General features: G+C 40.5%; 1 protein-coding gene across 6 annotated transcripts in view; it reads right to left on the reverse strand.

Annotated features, from left to right (window-relative positions):
- The window catches only part of LOC128697480 (ATP-binding cassette sub-family C member 4-like), a 73,636-nt gene that overhangs the window by 19,613 nt on the left and 35,831 nt on the right, over positions 1-18,192 (reverse strand). For 4 of the 6 annotated variants that reach the window (XM_070094048.1, XM_070094045.1, XM_070094049.1 and 1 more), the window contains 3 exons: positions 14,163-14,314; positions 10,032-10,178; positions 7,837-7,916 (listed from right to left, as the gene is read on the reverse strand). In XM_070094048.1, the coding sequence (XP_069950149.1) occupies positions 7,837-7,916; positions 10,032-10,178; positions 14,163-14,314 (379 nt within the window). Of the gene's footprint in view, positions 1-6,717; positions 6,798-7,836; positions 7,917-9,607; positions 9,688-10,031; positions 10,179-14,162; positions 14,315-18,192 lie in introns of all 6 variants that reach the window. The other 2 variants (XM_070094046.1, XM_070094047.1) reach the window with 2 other exon arrangements.

Genomic DNA, 18,192 nt, shown 5'->3' on the forward strand with positions numbered 1-18,192 from the left:
AGATTGCGAAAAGGACTTGGGGGTTATGGTGAGCAGCAACCTTAAACCAAGACAGCAATGCCTAAGTGTACGTAATAAGGCAAATAGATTACTGGGATTTATATCAAGGAGTGTAAGCAACAGAAGTCCAGAGGTCATACTGCAGCTTTATACATCATTAGTAAGGCCTCACCTAGATTATGCAGCTCAGTTCTGGTCTCCATATTACAGAATGGACATAAATTCGTTAGAAAACATTCAGCGTAGGATGACTAAATTAATACATAGCATTAGAAATCTTCCTTATGAAGAAAGATTGAAGACTCTTAAGTTACATTCGCTTGTTAGACGAAGAATGAGGGGAGACCTGATCGAAGTGTATAAGTGGAAGATAGGTATTAATAAAGGGGATATTAATAAGGTCTTGAGGATGTCTCTCCAAGAGAGAGCCCACAGTAATGGATTTAAATTAGATAAGTTTAGATTTAGAAAGGACATAGGAAAGTATTGGTTTGGAAATAGGGTAGTTGATGAGTGGAACAGTCTACCTAGTTGGGTTGAGGCTGGGACTTTGGGTAGTTTCAAATTTAGGTTGGATAAGTACATGAGTGGGAGGGGTTGGATTTGAGTGGGACTATCACATCAGAGCTTATTTCTTGGGTAGCATTGAAAATTGGGTTGGGCAAATGTTTTGTTAGTGGGATGAATTGTAAAGAACCTGCCTAGTATGGGCCAACAGGCCTCCTGCAGTGTTCCTCCTTTCTTATGTTCTTATAAGCAAATTTGCTGATGACACCAAAATAGGCTGTCCAATTCATTCTAATGAGGACACTAGAGCACTCCAGGATGATTTGAATAGACTGATGCAATGGTCGGAGAAGTGGCAGATGCAGTTTAATATTGACAAATGCAAAGTTCTAAATGTTGGACAGGTAAATAACAATGCCACATATAAACTAAATAATGTAGATCTTAATACTACTGATTGCAAAAAGGATTTAGGAGTTCTGGTTAGCAGTAATCTAAAACCAAGACAGCAGTGCATTAGTGTTCGCAATAAAGCTAACAGAATTCTTGGCTTCATATCTAGAAGTATAAATAATAGAAGTCTTCAGGTTGTTCTTCAACTCTATATATCCTTGGTTAGGCCTCATTTAGACTATGCTGCTCAGTTCTGGTCACCGTATTGCAGAATGGATATAAATGCTCTGGAAAATGTACAGAGGAGGATGACAAAGATGATCCCATGTATCAGAAATCTTCCCTATGAGGATAGACTGAGGGCTCTAAATCTGCACTCTCTCGAAAGGCGTAGAATTAGGGGGGATATGATCGAGGTAGTAGGTTGGTAGACAGCAACCACCCAGGGAAGTACTACCGTCCTGCCAGATGACTGTGAAACAAAAACCTGTAACTGTTTTGCATGATGGTAGGATTGCTGGTTTCTTTTTCTGTCTCATAAACACGCTAAGATAACAGGGATATCTTGCTACTCCTACTTACACTTTGGTCACACTTCATAGACACGCACATGCATATATATATATATATACATACATCTAGGTTTTTCTCCTTTTTCTAAATAGCTCTTGTTCTTTTTATTTCTTCTATTGTCCATGGGGAAGTGGAAAAGAATCTTTCCTCCGTAAGCCATGCGTGTCGTATGAGGCGACTAAAATGCCGGGAGCAATGGGCTAGTAACCCCTTCTCCTGTATACAATTACTAAAAAAGAGAAGAAGAAAAACTTTATAAAACTGGGTTGCTTAAATGTGCGTGGATGTAGTGCGGATGACAAGAAACAGATGATTGCTGATGTTATGAATGAAAAGAAGTTGGATGTCCTGGCCCTAAGCGAAACAAAGCTGAAGGGGGTAGGAGAGTTTCAGTGGGGGGAAATAAATGGGATTAAATCTGGAGTATCTGAGAGAGTTAGAGCAAAGGAAGGGGTAGCAGTAATGTTAAATGATCAGTTATGGAAGGAGAAAAGAGAATATGAATGTGTAAATTCAAGAATTATGTGGATTAAAGTAAAGGTTGGATGCGAGAAGTGGGTCATAATAAGCGTGTATGCACCTGGAGAAGAGAGGAATGCAGAGGAGAGAGAGAGATTTTGGGAGATGTTAAGTGAATGTATAGGAGCCTTTGAACCAAGTGAGAGAGTAATTGTGGTAGGGGACTTGAATGCTAAAGTAGGAGAAACTTTTAGAGAGGGTGTGGTAGGTAAGTTTGGGGTGCCAGGTGTAAATGATAATGGGAGCCCTTTGATTGAACTTTGTATAGAAAGGGGTTTAGTTATAGGTAATACATATTTTAAGAAAAAGAGGATAAATAAGTATACACGATATGATGTAGGGCGAAATGACAGTAGTTTGTTGGATTATGTATTGGTAGATAAAAGACTGTTGAGTAGACTTCAGGATGTACATGTTTATAGAGGGGCCACAGATATATCAGATCACTTTCTAGTTGTAGCTACACTGAGAGTAAAAGGTAGATGGGATACAAGGAGAATAGAAGCATCAGGGAAGAGAGAGGTAAAGGTTTATAAACTAAAAGAGGAGGCAGTTAGGGTAAGATATAAACAGCTATTGGAGGATAGATGGGCTAATGAGAGCATAGGCAATGGGGTCGAAGAGGTATGGGGTAGGTTTAAAAATGTAGTGTTAGAGTGTTCAGCAGAAGTTTGTGGTTACAGGAAAGTGGGTGCAGGAGGGAAGAGGAGCGATTGGTGGAATGATGATGTAAAGAGAGTAGTAAGGGAGAAAAAGTTAGCATATGAGAAGTTTTTACAAAGTAGAAGTGATGCAAGGAGGGAAGAGTATATGGAGAAAAAGAGAGAAGTTAAGAGAGTGGTGAAGCAATGTAAAAAGAGAGCAAATGAGAGAGTGGGTGAGATGTTATCAACAAATTTTGTTGAAAATAAGAAAAAGTTTTGGAGTGAGATTAACAAGTTAAGAAAGCCTAGAGAACAAATGGATTTGTCAGTTAAAAATAGGAGAGGAGAGTTATTAAATGGAGAGTTAGAGGTATTGGGAAGATGGAAGGAATATTTTGAGGAATTGTTAAATGTTGATGAAGATAGGGAAGCTGTGATTTCGTGTATAGGGCAAGGAGGAATAACATCTTGTAGGAGTGAGGAAGAGTCAGTTGTGAGTGTGGGGGAAGTTCGTGAGGCAGTAGGTAAAATGAAAGGGGGTAAGGCAGCCGGGATTGATGGGATAAAGATAGAAATGTTAAAAGCAGGTGGGGATATAGTTTTGGAGTGGTTGGTGCAATTATTTAATAAATGTATGGAAGAGGGTAAGGTACCTAGGGATTGGCAGAGAGCATGCATAGTTCCTTTGTATAAAGGCAAAGGGGATAAAAGAGAGTGCAAAAATTATAGGGGGATAAGTCTGTTGAGTGTACCTGGTAAAGTGTATGGTAGAGTTATAATTGAAAGAATTAAGAGTAAGACGGAGAATAGGATAGCAGATGAACAAGGAGGCTTTAGGAAAGGTAGGGGGTGTGTGGACCAGGTGTTTACAGTGAAACATATAAGTGAACAGTATTTAGATAAGGCTAAAGAGGTCTTTGTGGCATTTATGGATTTGGAAAAGGCGTATGACAGGGTGGATAGGGGGGCAATGTGGCAGATGTTGCAAGTGTATGGTGTAGGAGGTAGGTTACTGAAAGCAGTGAAGAGTTTTTACGAGGATAGTGAGGCTCAAGTTAGAGTATGTAGGAAAGAGGGGAATTTTTTCCCAGTAAAAGTAGGCCTTAGACAAGGATGTGTGATGTCACCGTGGTTGTTTAATATATTTATAGATGGGGTTGTAAGAGAAGTAAATGCGAGGGTCTTGGCAAGAGGCGTGGAGTTAAAAGATAAAGAATCACACACAAAGTGGGAGTTGTCACAGCTGCTCTTTGCTGATGACACTGTGCTCTTGGGAGATTCTGAAGAGAAGTTGCAGAGATTGGTGGATGAATTTGGTAGGGTGTGCAAAAGAAGAAAATTAAAGGTGAATACAGGAAAGAGTAAGGTTATGAGGATAACAAAAAGATTAGGTGATGAAAGATTGAATATCAGATTGGAGGGAGAGAGTATGGAGGAGGTGAACGTATTCAGATATTTGGGAGTGGACGTGTCAGCGGATGGGTCTATGAAAGATGAGGTGAATCATAGAATTGATGAGGGAAAAAGAGTGAGTGGTGCACTTAGGAGTCTGTGGAGACAAAGAACTTTGTCCTTGGAGGCAAAGAGGGGAATGTATGAGAGTATAGTTTTACCAACGCTCTTATATGGGTGTGAAGCGTGGGTGATGAATGTTGCAGCGAGGAGAAGGCTGGAGGCAGTGGAGATGTCATGTCTGAGGGCAATGTGTGGTGTGAATATAATGCAGAGAATTCGTAGTTTGGAAGTTAGGAGGAGGTGCGGGATTACCAAAACTGTTGTCCAGAGGGCTGAGGAAGGGTTGTTGAGGTGGTTCGGACATGTAGAGAGAATGGAGCGAAACAGAATGACTTCAAGAGTGTATCAGTCTGTAGTGGAAGGAAGGCGGGGTAGGGGTCGGCCTAGGAAGGGTTGGAGGGAGGGGGTAAAGGAGGTTTTGTGTGCGAGGGGCTTGGACTTCCAGCAGGCATGCGTGAGCGTGTTTGATAAGAGTGAATGGAGACAAATGGTTTTTAATACTTGACGTGCTGTTGGAGTGTGAGCAAAGTAACATTTATGAAGGGATTCAGGGAAACCGGCAGGCCGGACTTGAGTCCTGGAGATGGGAAGTACAGTGCCTGCACTCTGAAGGAGGGGTGTTAATGTTGCAGTTTAAAAACTGTAGTGTAAAGCACCCTTCTGGCAAGACAGTGATGGAGTGAATGATGGTGAAAGTTTTTCTTTTTCGGGCCACCCTGCCTTGGTGGGAATCGGCCGGTGTGATAATAAAAAAATAAAAAAAAATATGATCGAGGTGTATAAATGGAAAAGGGGATGCAAATAGCGTGCTGAAAATTTCCAGCCAAGACAGGACTCGCAGCAATGGTTTCAAGTTGGAAAAATTCAGACTCAGAAAGGATATAGGAAAGCACTGGTTTGGTAATAGAGTTGTGGATGAGTGGAACAAACTCCCAAGTACAGTTATTCAGGCTAAAACGTTGTGAAGTTTTAAAAATAGGTTAGATAAATACATGGGTGGGTGTGGGTGGGTGTGAGTTGGACCTGACTAGCTTGTGCTGCTGGGTCTGGTGCAGTGCTCTATCCTTGAGTGGAGATGATCAGACTGGGTGGGTCATTGGTCTAATCTGGGGGGGGGAGGGGGGGATGGACCTGCTCTGCATGGGTCAGTAGGCCTGTTGCAGTGTTCCTTCTTTCTTATATTACAACTGCACTCAAGCAAACATTTACTGCAACAAGCCCTCCAATTCTAACAAGCACTACACTTGCAGTAAATATTGAGCAGAACTCTTGATTCTGTCCAGTGTTTAATCTTACATTTTTATAACATCTATACAAAGCCACTATAATAACGTGCACACAATGTCCAAGCACATTCAAATATTACAAAACTAACACATGGAGACTCCAACATCTCTTAACATTTAGCATCTGCAATATTTATATGCATTTCTGATCAAAACATTAAGAATAAAATAGCTTAATCATTAATAATAATTTGGGATTTTGTTATTTTTGTTACTCAACAAATTCACAAATGCTCACACACTAAGCCTTTATGAATAAAAAAGATTAGAAAAAAAAAATCAGAATTATGCTTTCCAACAGATAAAGTTTCTTCAAAAACTTTAAATCTTACTGATCATGTAAGTACAGAGACCAAGTTGTTGACCTGTAGTGGTCTATTACTGCTGCTGTATCTACAAACTTTGTTGTGTCACATCAATATCAAAACATCTATCAGACTGTTATATTTATGATCTGAGGGATTCATATGTGCAGAACCTTTCCCTATCATTCAACTAAAGATCAGTTCCATACTTTCCAGTGGTAAAGGGTTCAGTATCACTCAAATCACTTTCATTGTCGTCTCATATCACGTGTAGTTTGAGAGAATACTTTTTACAAACTTTCATGAATTTTACTGTATAATCCTCTTCAGGGAAACCGGTTAGCTGGACTTGAGTTCTGGAAGTGGGAAGTACAATGCCTGCACTTTAAAGGAAGGGTTTGGGATATTGGCAGTTTGGAAGTACATCTAAACTGTCAAATCTGAGCACCTCTACAAAGACAATGATCATGTATACGTGATGGTGAAAGTATTAAATGAAAGTTTTTCTTTCTTTCTTTTTGGGTCACCCTACCTCGGTGGGGAAACGGCTGACTTGTTAAAAAAAAAATTATCTTCCTTATGACAACAACAAAGAAAAGTTTTAAACATTATGGAAAAAATAGCCATATCCCAACCCAACTTTTGGAGTGAAGACACACACTTCTGACTACCAAAACTCAAGTCTAGTTTGTTTCAGAGTCCATACATACATGTACCTACTTTGCTCACACATACAGCAATTAAAATTCCAAAGATTACTCTGATCCACTGTGATCTAACACACTTGTATATTTCCATGATATTGAAGATCTCACAATTCCTACCTACCACACATTAATATAATCTGCATGATAAATTCTGTATTAAATTAATTCAAATAGCCTATGCACTTCTGGTGTCTAGTACAGAGTTGAAGCAAAGGCATTCTGTTCAAGGTTATGGAGAGGAATCATGTACAATCCATGTAATACTCACAATGACGACATCAAAGACTGTAATAGGCAGCATTTCATCTATCTGTCCAAGGTCCTTTGTGAATCTGTTAAAGATTTGACCTGAGAAGACAGGACCTCATCAACATCATCATCCCAACAAATACTTATAAAATACTTGTCACTTCCATCTAGCACATTTTAAGTGTCAACAGAATTATGGCAGAAGAGATACCACACAATTAATTTTGAAGATACTACAATTGGTTTACACACTAAAAGGTGAATTTAACTTGTGAAAGATGAATGTGACCTTTGAAGTGTGGGTGAGCTTTAAAAATATAAAGAGCTGAAAATCAAAGGAAGGATGAAGCCATCAGAATACTGCCCCACCACCTCTGGAAGGAATCTCTATACCTTCACCATAATGACACTTATATACATCATCCAAGCAGCAGTCTGATAATCATATTCCACATGATATTTTATCATGAATTTTTAAAGTGGGATTTTGACTATATTAGGCACTCCAAATCTTCTGGGGGTCACAGTGGAAAGCTCACAAAGATACATAATAAATTCTAACCATGGCATGGATGGGGTTTGAACCATGGCGAGAGAGTGGGAAAACTCCAGGCCATTGCACAAGCTGCTGGGCCAACTGGCACTGGGCTGGAGTTTTACGATTCACTATGGGTTCCAACTCCACCTGTACCATAACTTGTTTGTAATCATGTTGTTATGATTTCATGAGTCATTATTAAAATTCTGTAATTGTAGAAGGGATAATTACTTTAATGTATTTTGTCGTTACAGTACAACAGTTAAATATTAATTTTCCACATAACTATGTGGTTAATATAAAATGGCCTTTATCCAAACTTGTTTTTTTTTTTACCAGATCTGCTATTTTCCCACTAAGGATGACTTTTTACTGCATTGCAAAAAGCCTTAGCATTGCTACCAGTACATGTATATATTTTCCTAAGTCACTATTTAAGTAACTTTTTTAATCACTTAAAATGGAAGCAGACACCAAAGAAATGACCAAGTCACCACAAAAGCCCCTTCATCAATGGTCCGGTCACCAAAGCATCATACCGTAGTGCCCAACACCTTCATCAAGCAACAACAACAAAAAAAAAAAGTTAAATATTCTTACGGAGCAGAAATCAAATACGGTTCCAGGCAGCATATCATCAATTTGCCCCATGTCTTTCGAGAACCTGTTTAGTATCTGTCCTGTAAAAATGCGGAAAGCTATTGAATCTTGCCTTAAATAATTCAGAACTGAATGGAATGACATGTGAAAAATTACTGAAGAATATGTACAATTCAGCATTGTACACCGAATGCATTACTCAAAAAATGGTTACCTAAATAATTCATCAGCTTCATATCAAGTATCAGTAACTGTATATGTATGATGAGCAAAATTTATACTTTGGATATTCCGAATTTAGAAATCCTGAAATTAAAGAATGTAAATAGGGAATGTATGGAGGATGGGTAAGTAAATGAGAAAAGGAGGAAGAATCTTAAATAAAAGCAAAATCATGAGAACTAAATTAACTTGACAACATTACAGTCACTGTCAAACCATAGTATTCAAGACAAAAAAAAAAAAAAAAAAAATTAGATACACGAATGGTGACACTTCGGTGCACGTTCAAGGCCCACGGTTATGCAGAGCAGTATGCTAACACCCAGGTACAGTACCTACATATTGCTATGTGAACAGGGGTAGCAGGTACCTGGAGAGGGTTTTGGGGGTCAACGCCACCGCGGCTCGGTCTGAGACCAGGCCTCGTGGTGGATCAGGGTCTGATCAACCAGGCTGTTACTGCTGGTGGCATGCAAACTGATGTATGAACCACAGCCAGGTTGTTCAGGTACTGACTTCAGGTACCTGTCCAGTGCCTTCTAAAAGACAGCCAGGGGTCTATTGGTAATCCCCCCTTATGTATGCTGGGAGGAAATTGAACAGTCTTGGGCCCCGGACACTTATTTTGTTGTCTCTCAGTGTACTCGTGGCACCTCTGCTTTTCAGTGAGGGAATGTGGCATCTCCTGCCAAGTCTTTTGCTTTCATAGGGAGTGATTTTTGTGTGCAGTTTTGGTACCAATCCCTCCAGGACCTTCCAAGTGAATATTATCGTACATCTCTCTCGCCTGCATTCCAGGGAATACAGATCAAGGACCTTCAACCGTTCCCAGTAATTTAGGTGCCTTATTGTACTTATGTGTGCCGTGAAAGTTCTTTGTGTGCTCTCATCATGGGCTTGGCATCCCTAGTTTTGAAGGTTCTCATTATCCATCCTATCATTTTACTAAGGAAACATGCCCAATATTTCCACCCATGCCGGTGACTGAACCATGGATACTCTTCTTTGCATAAACTTAATGTATTAAGTCATAATAAAAACAATTCTACTTTAACTAGCTTTGGTGTAACAAGTTTGATAACGAGCATCATTATGCAACCAGTGCAGTTGCAAAAAATTTATTACATCACACTGTCATTATAAAAACTAAGGAAGGTTTATCTTTTCATTTTGTGTTGCGTTCTTGAGGCCAGGAAGAGATGCAATAAATTTGAGTGCCACTCCAACTATCATTTGAAATCACAGTTTTCAAATCTTTCTTTTTAACAAATCTGCCGCCTAAGTAGGGTAACCCAAAGAAGGAAACATGTTTACCATCATTCATTTAATAGCTGTCTAGCTAGCAGTATGCACACATCACAATCCTAACAGCCCTTTAAACTGCAACATTCTTACTCATCCTTCACAGTGAAAGCACACAGTGGTGTGTTACAGAATATATTACAGGTGAGGTGAAACAGTGCACAATCTTTACCTCTGAATTTCAGAAGATAAAGAAAAAAAAATCATTCTCAAGTCATGCAAAATTTGGAATCATGCTTATCCTTACTTCAACGACATCCCACAAAGTACCAGGAAGAAAGTCATCAATTTGTCCAATATCCTTTGAGAAGCGGTTAAATATCTGTCCTAAGGACAGTAATTCAATATTATATACTGTAGCAAATTTTGCTTTATAAATCACATATTTTTTAAATAAAATTATGTACCAAATAAAAATTATTCACAGTATTATACTTTTGAGCAATTTTCTGGTTCCTCTCACCTTGCCTTAAATTCTGGATTTTTGGTAGGACATTAAAATCCTGACACTGATTATCACCTAAGATAGTTCAACACATTAAAGGAGAAACTCAAGAACACAAAATTACTCAGTGACTTTCTACTTGTTGCTAGAGCTGTTAAGAAATACAGATTAAAACAATCAAAACACTTTTTATCTTAAAAAAAAAAAAAAATCAAAGTTTACATACCAATAGGATGAGTGTCGAAAAACTTGATAGGAACACGAATGATACACTCGAACATGCGATTGTGCAGTTTTCTCGATGAAGTCATGCACATCACAAAGAAAAGAACTGTTCGGCCTAGTGACAGCACAAAGAGTCCAACAGTCAAGCCTGTACGAGAAAAAGTTCTATTACATTCTGAGTCTTGATAATTTGTAAAGCCGAACACATTAATTAACAAGACCTTGCTTCCTTCTTTCGGGGGGGGGGGGAGAGAGAGAGAAGAGAAAGACAGAGAAAGAGAGAGAGAAAGAAAGAGAAAGAGAGAGAGAAAGAAAGAGAAAGAGAGAGAAAGAGAAAGAGAGAGAAAGAGAAAGAGAGAGAAAGAGAAAGAGAGAAAGAGAAAGAGAGAGAGAAAAAGAGAGAAAATGAGAGAAAGAGAAAGAAAGAGAAAAAGAGAGAAAATGAGAGAAAGAGAAAAAGAGAAAAAGAAAAAAAAGAGAAAGAGAGAGAGAAAGAGAAAGAGAGAAAGGAGGAGGTGTTGCTATGTGCTTCTCTAAAAGTGTTCATGCCCAGCACATTGATGTTGCCACCCCTACACATCTTGAAATGATGTTCTTCAAGCTCTGTATAAACACTAGTACCTCTGTACTAGCATGTGCAATGTACAGACCTCAGTGGCAACATGCAGACCCCATCAACTTCCTAATGGAAAATATTGACTCCCTTCTGCTACAACACAACTGTCAACATATTATAATTGTTGGTGACCTCAACCAGCACCTTATACAGAGGGACTTTGATGACCTTCTTGCAGTGTTTGACATAAGAAACTTTGTTGATTTCCCTACTCATATCTCTGGCTCCTCCCTTGACCCAGTAGCGAGTGATCTGGCAGAAGGCATAGTCACTTGTCAACCCCTCGGCTACGTTGGATCGTCTGACCACAAGGCTGTTTTTACGACACTTAAGATCCCAACAGAACGAGGTGAGGAGTCCACACGCACAACCTGGCTATGGGAAAGAGGTAATTGGCCAGCCCTTTGCTCTGAGCTCGCCACCACCGATTGGAATGCTCTTCTCCAAGGGGATGTTGACAACCAAGTGAAAGCCTTCACTGGACACATCCTTAATCTACAACAAGAACACATTCCTCACCGGCAATATGTGACGAAGCCTACAGATCAGCCTTGGTTTGGCTTTCATTGTAGAGAGGCTGCTACTGCTAAGTATAAAGCATGGCGAAGGTATAAGAGATCCTACCACCTATAACAGGAACTTGCACACGCAAGCCTGTAGGCACATGGGTGACGTTCAAAAGTGGGCCACTGCTAAATGGGAGGTGGACACTAAAAGAAAGCTAGCATCAGGTAGGGTAGGCTCCAAAACCTGGTGGTCCCTGGTCAAGGACAGACAAGGTTATCTGCCTGATGAACTCATTCCACCTCTAAATCGACAGGATGGGACCACCTCTACTAGTAGTCAAGAGAAGGCGGAACTCTTTGCTGAACACTTTGCTACCAAAATGCAAGTTCCTGATCCAGCAAGGGACTCTCCTTGGCTAGCTGCAAGAACTGTCAAAACTGTCAGTGGTGACAATAAGGCAGGAGGAGGTGAATTTCCTTCTTAAATCGCTTGACCAAGAAAAGGCTGTGGGCCCAGACAAGTTGAGCCCAAGATTGTTGAGAAGATGTTCAGACCAGCTAGCAGCACCTCTAACTCACATCTTTCAGCACTGCCTGGTACAGTGTAAATGGCCCTCTCTATGGAAAGAGGCAAATGTAGTCCCTGTTCACAAAAAGAAGAGCAGAGCAGAAATCAGCAACTACAGACCAGTGTCACTCCTGTCAATCACTGGTAAGATCCTTGAGACAATAATCTTTGTGATCGTCAATATGGCTTCAGGCAAGGTTACTCTGCTGCTGATCTGTTGTTAAACCTCTCCACTAAGTGGCACCAGTCACTGGATGAATCTAAAGTCAGCTGTGTGGTAGCACTGGACATTGCTGGCGCTTTTGACCGGGTGTGGCACCAGGGCCTCTTAGCAAAACTTCAAGCACTGGGAATTGCAGGCTCTACGCTATGTCTCCTCAGTGATTACCTTCATGGTAGATCTCTAAGTGTAGTTCTCAATGGAACGGAATCAGCAAGACATCCTATTGGGGCAAGTGTTCCACAAGGAAGCGTGCTGGGTCCATTGTTATGGAATGTCTACTTCAACGACCTTCATCTCATCCCAGAATCACATGCATATGCAGACGACTGTACACTGACATTCACTTATCCAAGAGGAGAAATGCCAGCTGCTCTAAGCTACATCAATCACCAGCTGAGAGCTATATCAGCTTGGGGAAATAGATGGCAAGTAACATTTGCACCTGAGAAAACGCAAATGATGATCGTCTCTAGGCACCATGATGGTAATGCTGGTGCAGTAGTAAGGATGAATGGGAGGGTGTTGGCACCTGGAGAAGAAGTTGATATCCTTGGGGTGAAATTTGACTCCAAACTAACCATGAAGAGCCATGTTGTAAATCTTGCAAACAAGGCAGCCAGGAAGCTTACAGCACCTCGCCGTATCTCTCATCTGCTTGACAGTAGGGGTTGCAAGATCCTGTACGAGGCACAAGTACGCTCACACCTTGAGTATGCTCCACTTTCTTGGTTTGCCTGCCCTCCCTCTCATCTGCGACTGTTTGATAGAGTAGAGAACAGAGCAAGACGTCTCATCTCTCGCCTGGACCCATCCTGGATAGATCTGTCATTTCAGCAGAGCCTTCAACATAGGAGGGATATGGGTGGCCTTACTGTTATGTACAAGGCCAATATTGTCAAAATACCACACTTGGATTCACTTCGAGGACAGCGTGAAACAAGCTTTTATGCCACAAGACGGGCAGAAAGCAGCAACTTCACTCTGGATGTACCCTTCTCCAGAACATCACTCCATCTGATATCATACATACCCAGGATGACTCGAGTATGGAACACATTCGTACAGCATAATGATGCCAACGAGATAAAGTCAGTTGATCAAATGAAAATGCTGGCCCATAGATGGCTCCAACTTCATCCTGCTCCCTACTTGTATGTCTCATAATAAAAATGCTTTCAAATGAGCTGATGTAGGTAACAGCTCTTAGCTTGCCAATAAAGTTAGGAATCCTTAACCTTGTCAAACCCTGTGTAAGAAAGAAAGAAAGAAAGAAAGAAAGAAAAAGAAAGAGAAAGAAAGAAAGAAAGATACACAAATAACCCGCACATAAAAGACAGAAGCTTACGACGACGTTTCGGTCCGACTTGGACCATTGACAAAGTCACACTGTGTGACTTTGTCAATGGTCCAAGTCGGACCGAAACGTCGTCGTAAGCTTCTGTCTTTTATGTGCGGGTTATTTGTGTATCGTTCCAGTCACGGTATTGTGCCTTTTTGTTATTTAAAGAAAGAAAGAGAAAGAGAAAGAAAGAAAGAAAGAAAAAGAAAAAAAGAAAGAAAGAGAAAGAAAGAGAAAGAAAGAGAAAGAGAGAAAGAAAGAGAGAGAGAAAGAAAGAGAGAAAGAAAGAGAGAAAGAAAGAGAGAAAGAAAGAAAGAAAGAAAGAGAGAGAAAGAAAGAAAGAAAAAGAGAAAAAGAGGGGGGGGGGGGGGGAGTTATCAACAACAAAAGTTCATTTCTTTGCAAAGGTTACAATGTGTGCTTACATTTCATAATTTGATTGGTACAAAGAAAGCCACTATCATGCCAGGGCATTTTGGGCAGTTATCAAAAGACAGTTTATGTCATGCCCATCATCATCTCAACTGTTCCAATCTTGGTAGCATCTCAAAAACAGATATAACACCAAATATAAAACAAATAACATTTCTCCTATTACTCGTAGGTCTAATTTGATTATGGTTTATATAAAGTACTGTACTCCACTTCCATGCTCTTACATTGTCAAGCAAACAAACCAATTTAATAAACTGCTACTAAGCAATATCCATCACAGTTTAAGAACAAGGTTTTAAATAAAAAAATAAAATTGAAGTGGCTAAGAAATATTGGAGTGAAGGCAATCATGAATTACTGTGTCTACCCATCCTACCAAGCATTAGGCTGCATCTGCATCTATTAAATTTTGTTGTGGCTGGTAATATCTTCGACTTCTGCTTACCAGTATAAATGTAAACATTTGTGTAAGTGTCCAAATAGCCATCAGGTATGGGAGCATCACTGTATGAGAAGCTCGAGCCATTTCCACTTATAACTGAAAAATTGTCCTGTGAATTCAGTAAAAGTCGAGCACGCTGTTGTTCTCCATTAGCCCTGGAAAAGTAGAGTCGAACATTACTGCACCTATTACATTTAACCTGCTTAACAGTAAGTAATAAGCCCATTCTAATACTGTACTAAATATTTGCTTACCTGTACCCTACATATCCATTTATCATTTCATACCACACCTGAAAAATGGGAGGTTATCAAGACTGAACAGAGGAAAGGTAGGGTAATTCCAGTTTCATGAATCAGGAGCCCTTCACTAGCATCAAGGCAATGCATTTAGGTATGAAATACTGACAAAATAGTATTTTATACCTCAGATCAGATCAGAGGACTCACAGGTAAGGACCCACAAGGGGCGAGGGGCAAGTGGGGACAGTGCGAAGAATAGACGGTGAGGAATGTCTTGAGTCAAAGAGATAAGAGTCAGGACTAGACCCAACAGCTAAGCCTTGGAAGCAGAGGGAAACAGCAACACAAAAAACAGGAGAACACTCAGTCATCCGGCTGGCAAGCTATCTGCATCTTGCATTCTTGATGCTGACTGGCGGCTGGCAAGTCACCAGACAAGATGCAGCCACAACCGCTCTCTCCCAGAGAATGAGTCAAACTCTTAAAAGATCAGATCAGAGGACTTTATACCTCTTACACCCAGCTTGTCAGACACTGTAGACCATAGATACTTTGTTTTATAATAGGTATACTAATGTTTTATAATAGGCATATTTTTTCTTGGATTAAAGTAAAGGTTGGATGCGAGAAGTGGGTCATAATAAGCGTGTATGCACCTGGAGAAGAGAGGAATGCAGAGGAGAGAGAGAGATTTTGGGAGATGTTAAGTGAATGTATAGGAGCCTTTGAACCAAGTGAGAGAGTAATTGTGGTAGGGGACTTGAATGCTAAAGTAGGAGAAACTTTTAGAGAGGGTGTGGTAGGTAAGTTTGGGGTGCCAGGTGTAAATGATAATGGGAGCCCTTTGATTGAACTTTGTATAGAAAGGGGTTTAGTTATAGGTAATACATATTTTAAGAAAAAGAGGATAAATAAGTATACACGATATGATGTAGGGCGAAATGACAGTAGTTTGTTGGATTATGTATTGGTAGATAAAAGACTGTTGAGTAGACTTCAGGATGTACATGTTTATAGAGGGGCCACAGATATATCAGATCACTTTCTAGTTGTAGCTACACTGAGAGTAAAAGGTAGATGGGATACAAGGAGAATAGAAGCATCAGGGAAGAGAGAGGTGAAGGTTTATAAACTAAAAGAGGAGGCAGTTAGGGTAAGATATAAACAGCTATTGGAGGATAGATGGGCTAATGAGAGCATAGGCAATGGGGTCGAAGAGGTATGGGGTAGGTTTAAAAATGTAGTGTTAGAGTGTTCAGCAGAAGTTTGTGGTTACAGGAAAGTGGGTGCAGGAGGGAAGAGGAGCGATTGGTGGAATGATGATGTAAAGAGAGTAGTAAGGGAGAAAAAGTTAGCATATGAGAAGTTTTTACAAAGTAGAAGTGATGCAAGGAGGGAAGAGTATATGGAGAAAAAGAGAGAAGTTAAGAGAGTGGTGAAGCAATGTAAAAAGAGAGCAAATGAGAGAGTGGGTGAGATGTTATCAACAAATTTTGTTGAAAATAAGAAAAAGTTTTGGAGTGAGATTAACAAGTTAAGGAAGCCTAGAGAACAAATGGATTTGTCAGTTAAAAATAGGAGAGGAGAGTTATTAAATGGAGAGTTAGAGGTATTGGGAAGATGGAAGGAATATTTTGAGGAATTGTTAAATGTTGATGAAGATAGGGAAGCTGTGATTTCGTGTATAGGGCAAGGAGGAATAACATCTTGTAGGAGTGAGGAAGAGCCAGTTGTGAGTGTGGGGGAAGTTCGTGAGGCAGTAGGTAAAATGAAAGGGGGTAAGGCAGCCGGGATTGATGGGATAAAGATAGAAATGTTAAAAGCAGGTGGGGATATAGTTTTGGAGTGGTTGGTGCAATTATTTAATAAATGTATGGAAGAGGGTAAGGTACCTAGGGATTGGCAGAGAGCATGCATAGTTCCTTTGTATAAAGGCAAAGGGGATAAAAGAGAGTGCAAAAATTATAGGGGGATAAGTCTGTTGAGTGTACCTGGTAAAGTGTATGGTAGAGTTATAATTGAAAGAATTAAGAGTAAGACGGAGAATAGGATAGCAGATGAACAAGGAGGCTTTAGGAAAGGTAGGGGGTGTGTGGACCAGGTGTTTACAGTGAAACATATAAGTGAACAGTATTTAGATAAGGCTAAAGAGGTCTTTGTGGCATTTATGGATTTGGAAAAGGCGTATGACAGGGTGGATAGGGGGGCAATGTGGCAGATGTTGCAAGTGTATGGTGTAGGAGGTAGGTTACTGAAAGCAGTGAAGAGTTTTTACGAGGATAGTGAGGCTCAAGTTAGAGTATGTAGGAAAGAGGGAAATTATTTCCCAGTAAAAGTAGGCCTTAGACAAGGATGTGTAATGTCACCGTGGTTGTTTAATATATTTATAGATGGGGTTGTAAGAGAAGTAAATGCGAGGGTCTTGGCAAGAGGCGTGGAGTTAAAAGATAAAGAATCACACACAAAGTGGGAGTTGTCACAGCTGCTCTTTGCTGATGACACTGTGCTCTTGGGAGATTCTGAAGAGAAGTTGCAGAGATTGGTGGATGAATTTGGTAGGGTGTGCAAAAGAAGAAAATTAAAGGTGAATACAGGAAAGAGTAAGGTTATGAGGATAACAAAAAGATTAGGTGATGAAAGATTGAATATCAGATTGGAGGGAGAGAGTATGGAGGAGGTGAACGTATTCAGATATTTGGGAGTGGACGTGTCAGCGGATGGGTCTATGAAAGATGAGGTGAATCATAGAATTGATGAGGGAAAAAGAGTGAGTGGTGCACTTAGGAGTCTGTGGAGACAAAGAACTTTGTCCTTGGAGGCAAAGAGGGGAATGTATGAGAGTATAGTTTTACCAACGCTCTTATATGGGTGTGAAGCGTGGGTGATGAATGTTGCAGCGAGGAGAAGGCTGGAGGCAGTGGAGATGTCATGTCTGAGGGCAATGTGTGGTGTGAATATAATGCAGAGAATTCGTAGTTTGGAAGTTAGGAGGAGGTGCGGGATTACCAAAACTGTTGTCCAGAGGGCTGAGGAAGGGTTGTTGAGGTGGTTCGGACATGTAGAGAGAATGGAGCGAAACAGAATGACTTCAAGAGTGTATCAGTCTGTAGTGGAAGGAAGGCGGGGTAGGGGTCGGCCTAGGAAGGGTTGGAGGGAGGGGGTAAAGGAGGTTTTGTGTGCGAGGGGCTTGGACTTCCAGCAGGCATGCGTGAGCGTGTTTGATAGGAATGAATGGAGACAAATGGTTTTTAATACTTGACGTGCTGTTGGAGTGTGAGCAAAGTAACATTTATGAAGGGATTCAGGGAAACCGGCAGGCCGGACTTGAGTCCTGGAGATGGGAAGTACAGTGCCTGCACTCTGAAGGAGGGGTGTTAATGTTGCAGTTTAAAAACTGTAGTGTAAAGCACCCTTCTGGCAAGACAGTGATGGAGTGAATGATGGTGAAAGTTTTTCTTTTTCGGGCCACCCTGCCTTGGTGGGAATCGGCCGGTGTGATAATAAATAAATAAATTTTTCTTTACTGCATCTGAGAGACAACTTTTCAGATCTACCCCAACTCTGATATTTCCATCTTCCCTTCTATTCATGCCAACCCTACCTTTTAGTGCACCAAAACTTTGTTTAAGAAACTGGTGACACCTTTCACACAGTTAGGATATTAGGGATAGCACAAAGTCAGAATTTTTCCCAATAATGACATTCAATTTTAGGCCAATACCCTCCAATACAGACTCTTTGGCATACCATTATAGGATATTTTGAAGCAATCTCCATGGTATCACAGACAG

This window comes from Cherax quadricarinatus, chromosome 44 (assembly GCF_038502225.1).
Source record: "Cherax quadricarinatus isolate ZL_2023a chromosome 44, ASM3850222v1, whole genome shotgun sequence".
NCBI lineage: Eukaryota > Metazoa > Arthropoda > Malacostraca > Decapoda > Parastacidae > Cherax > Cherax quadricarinatus.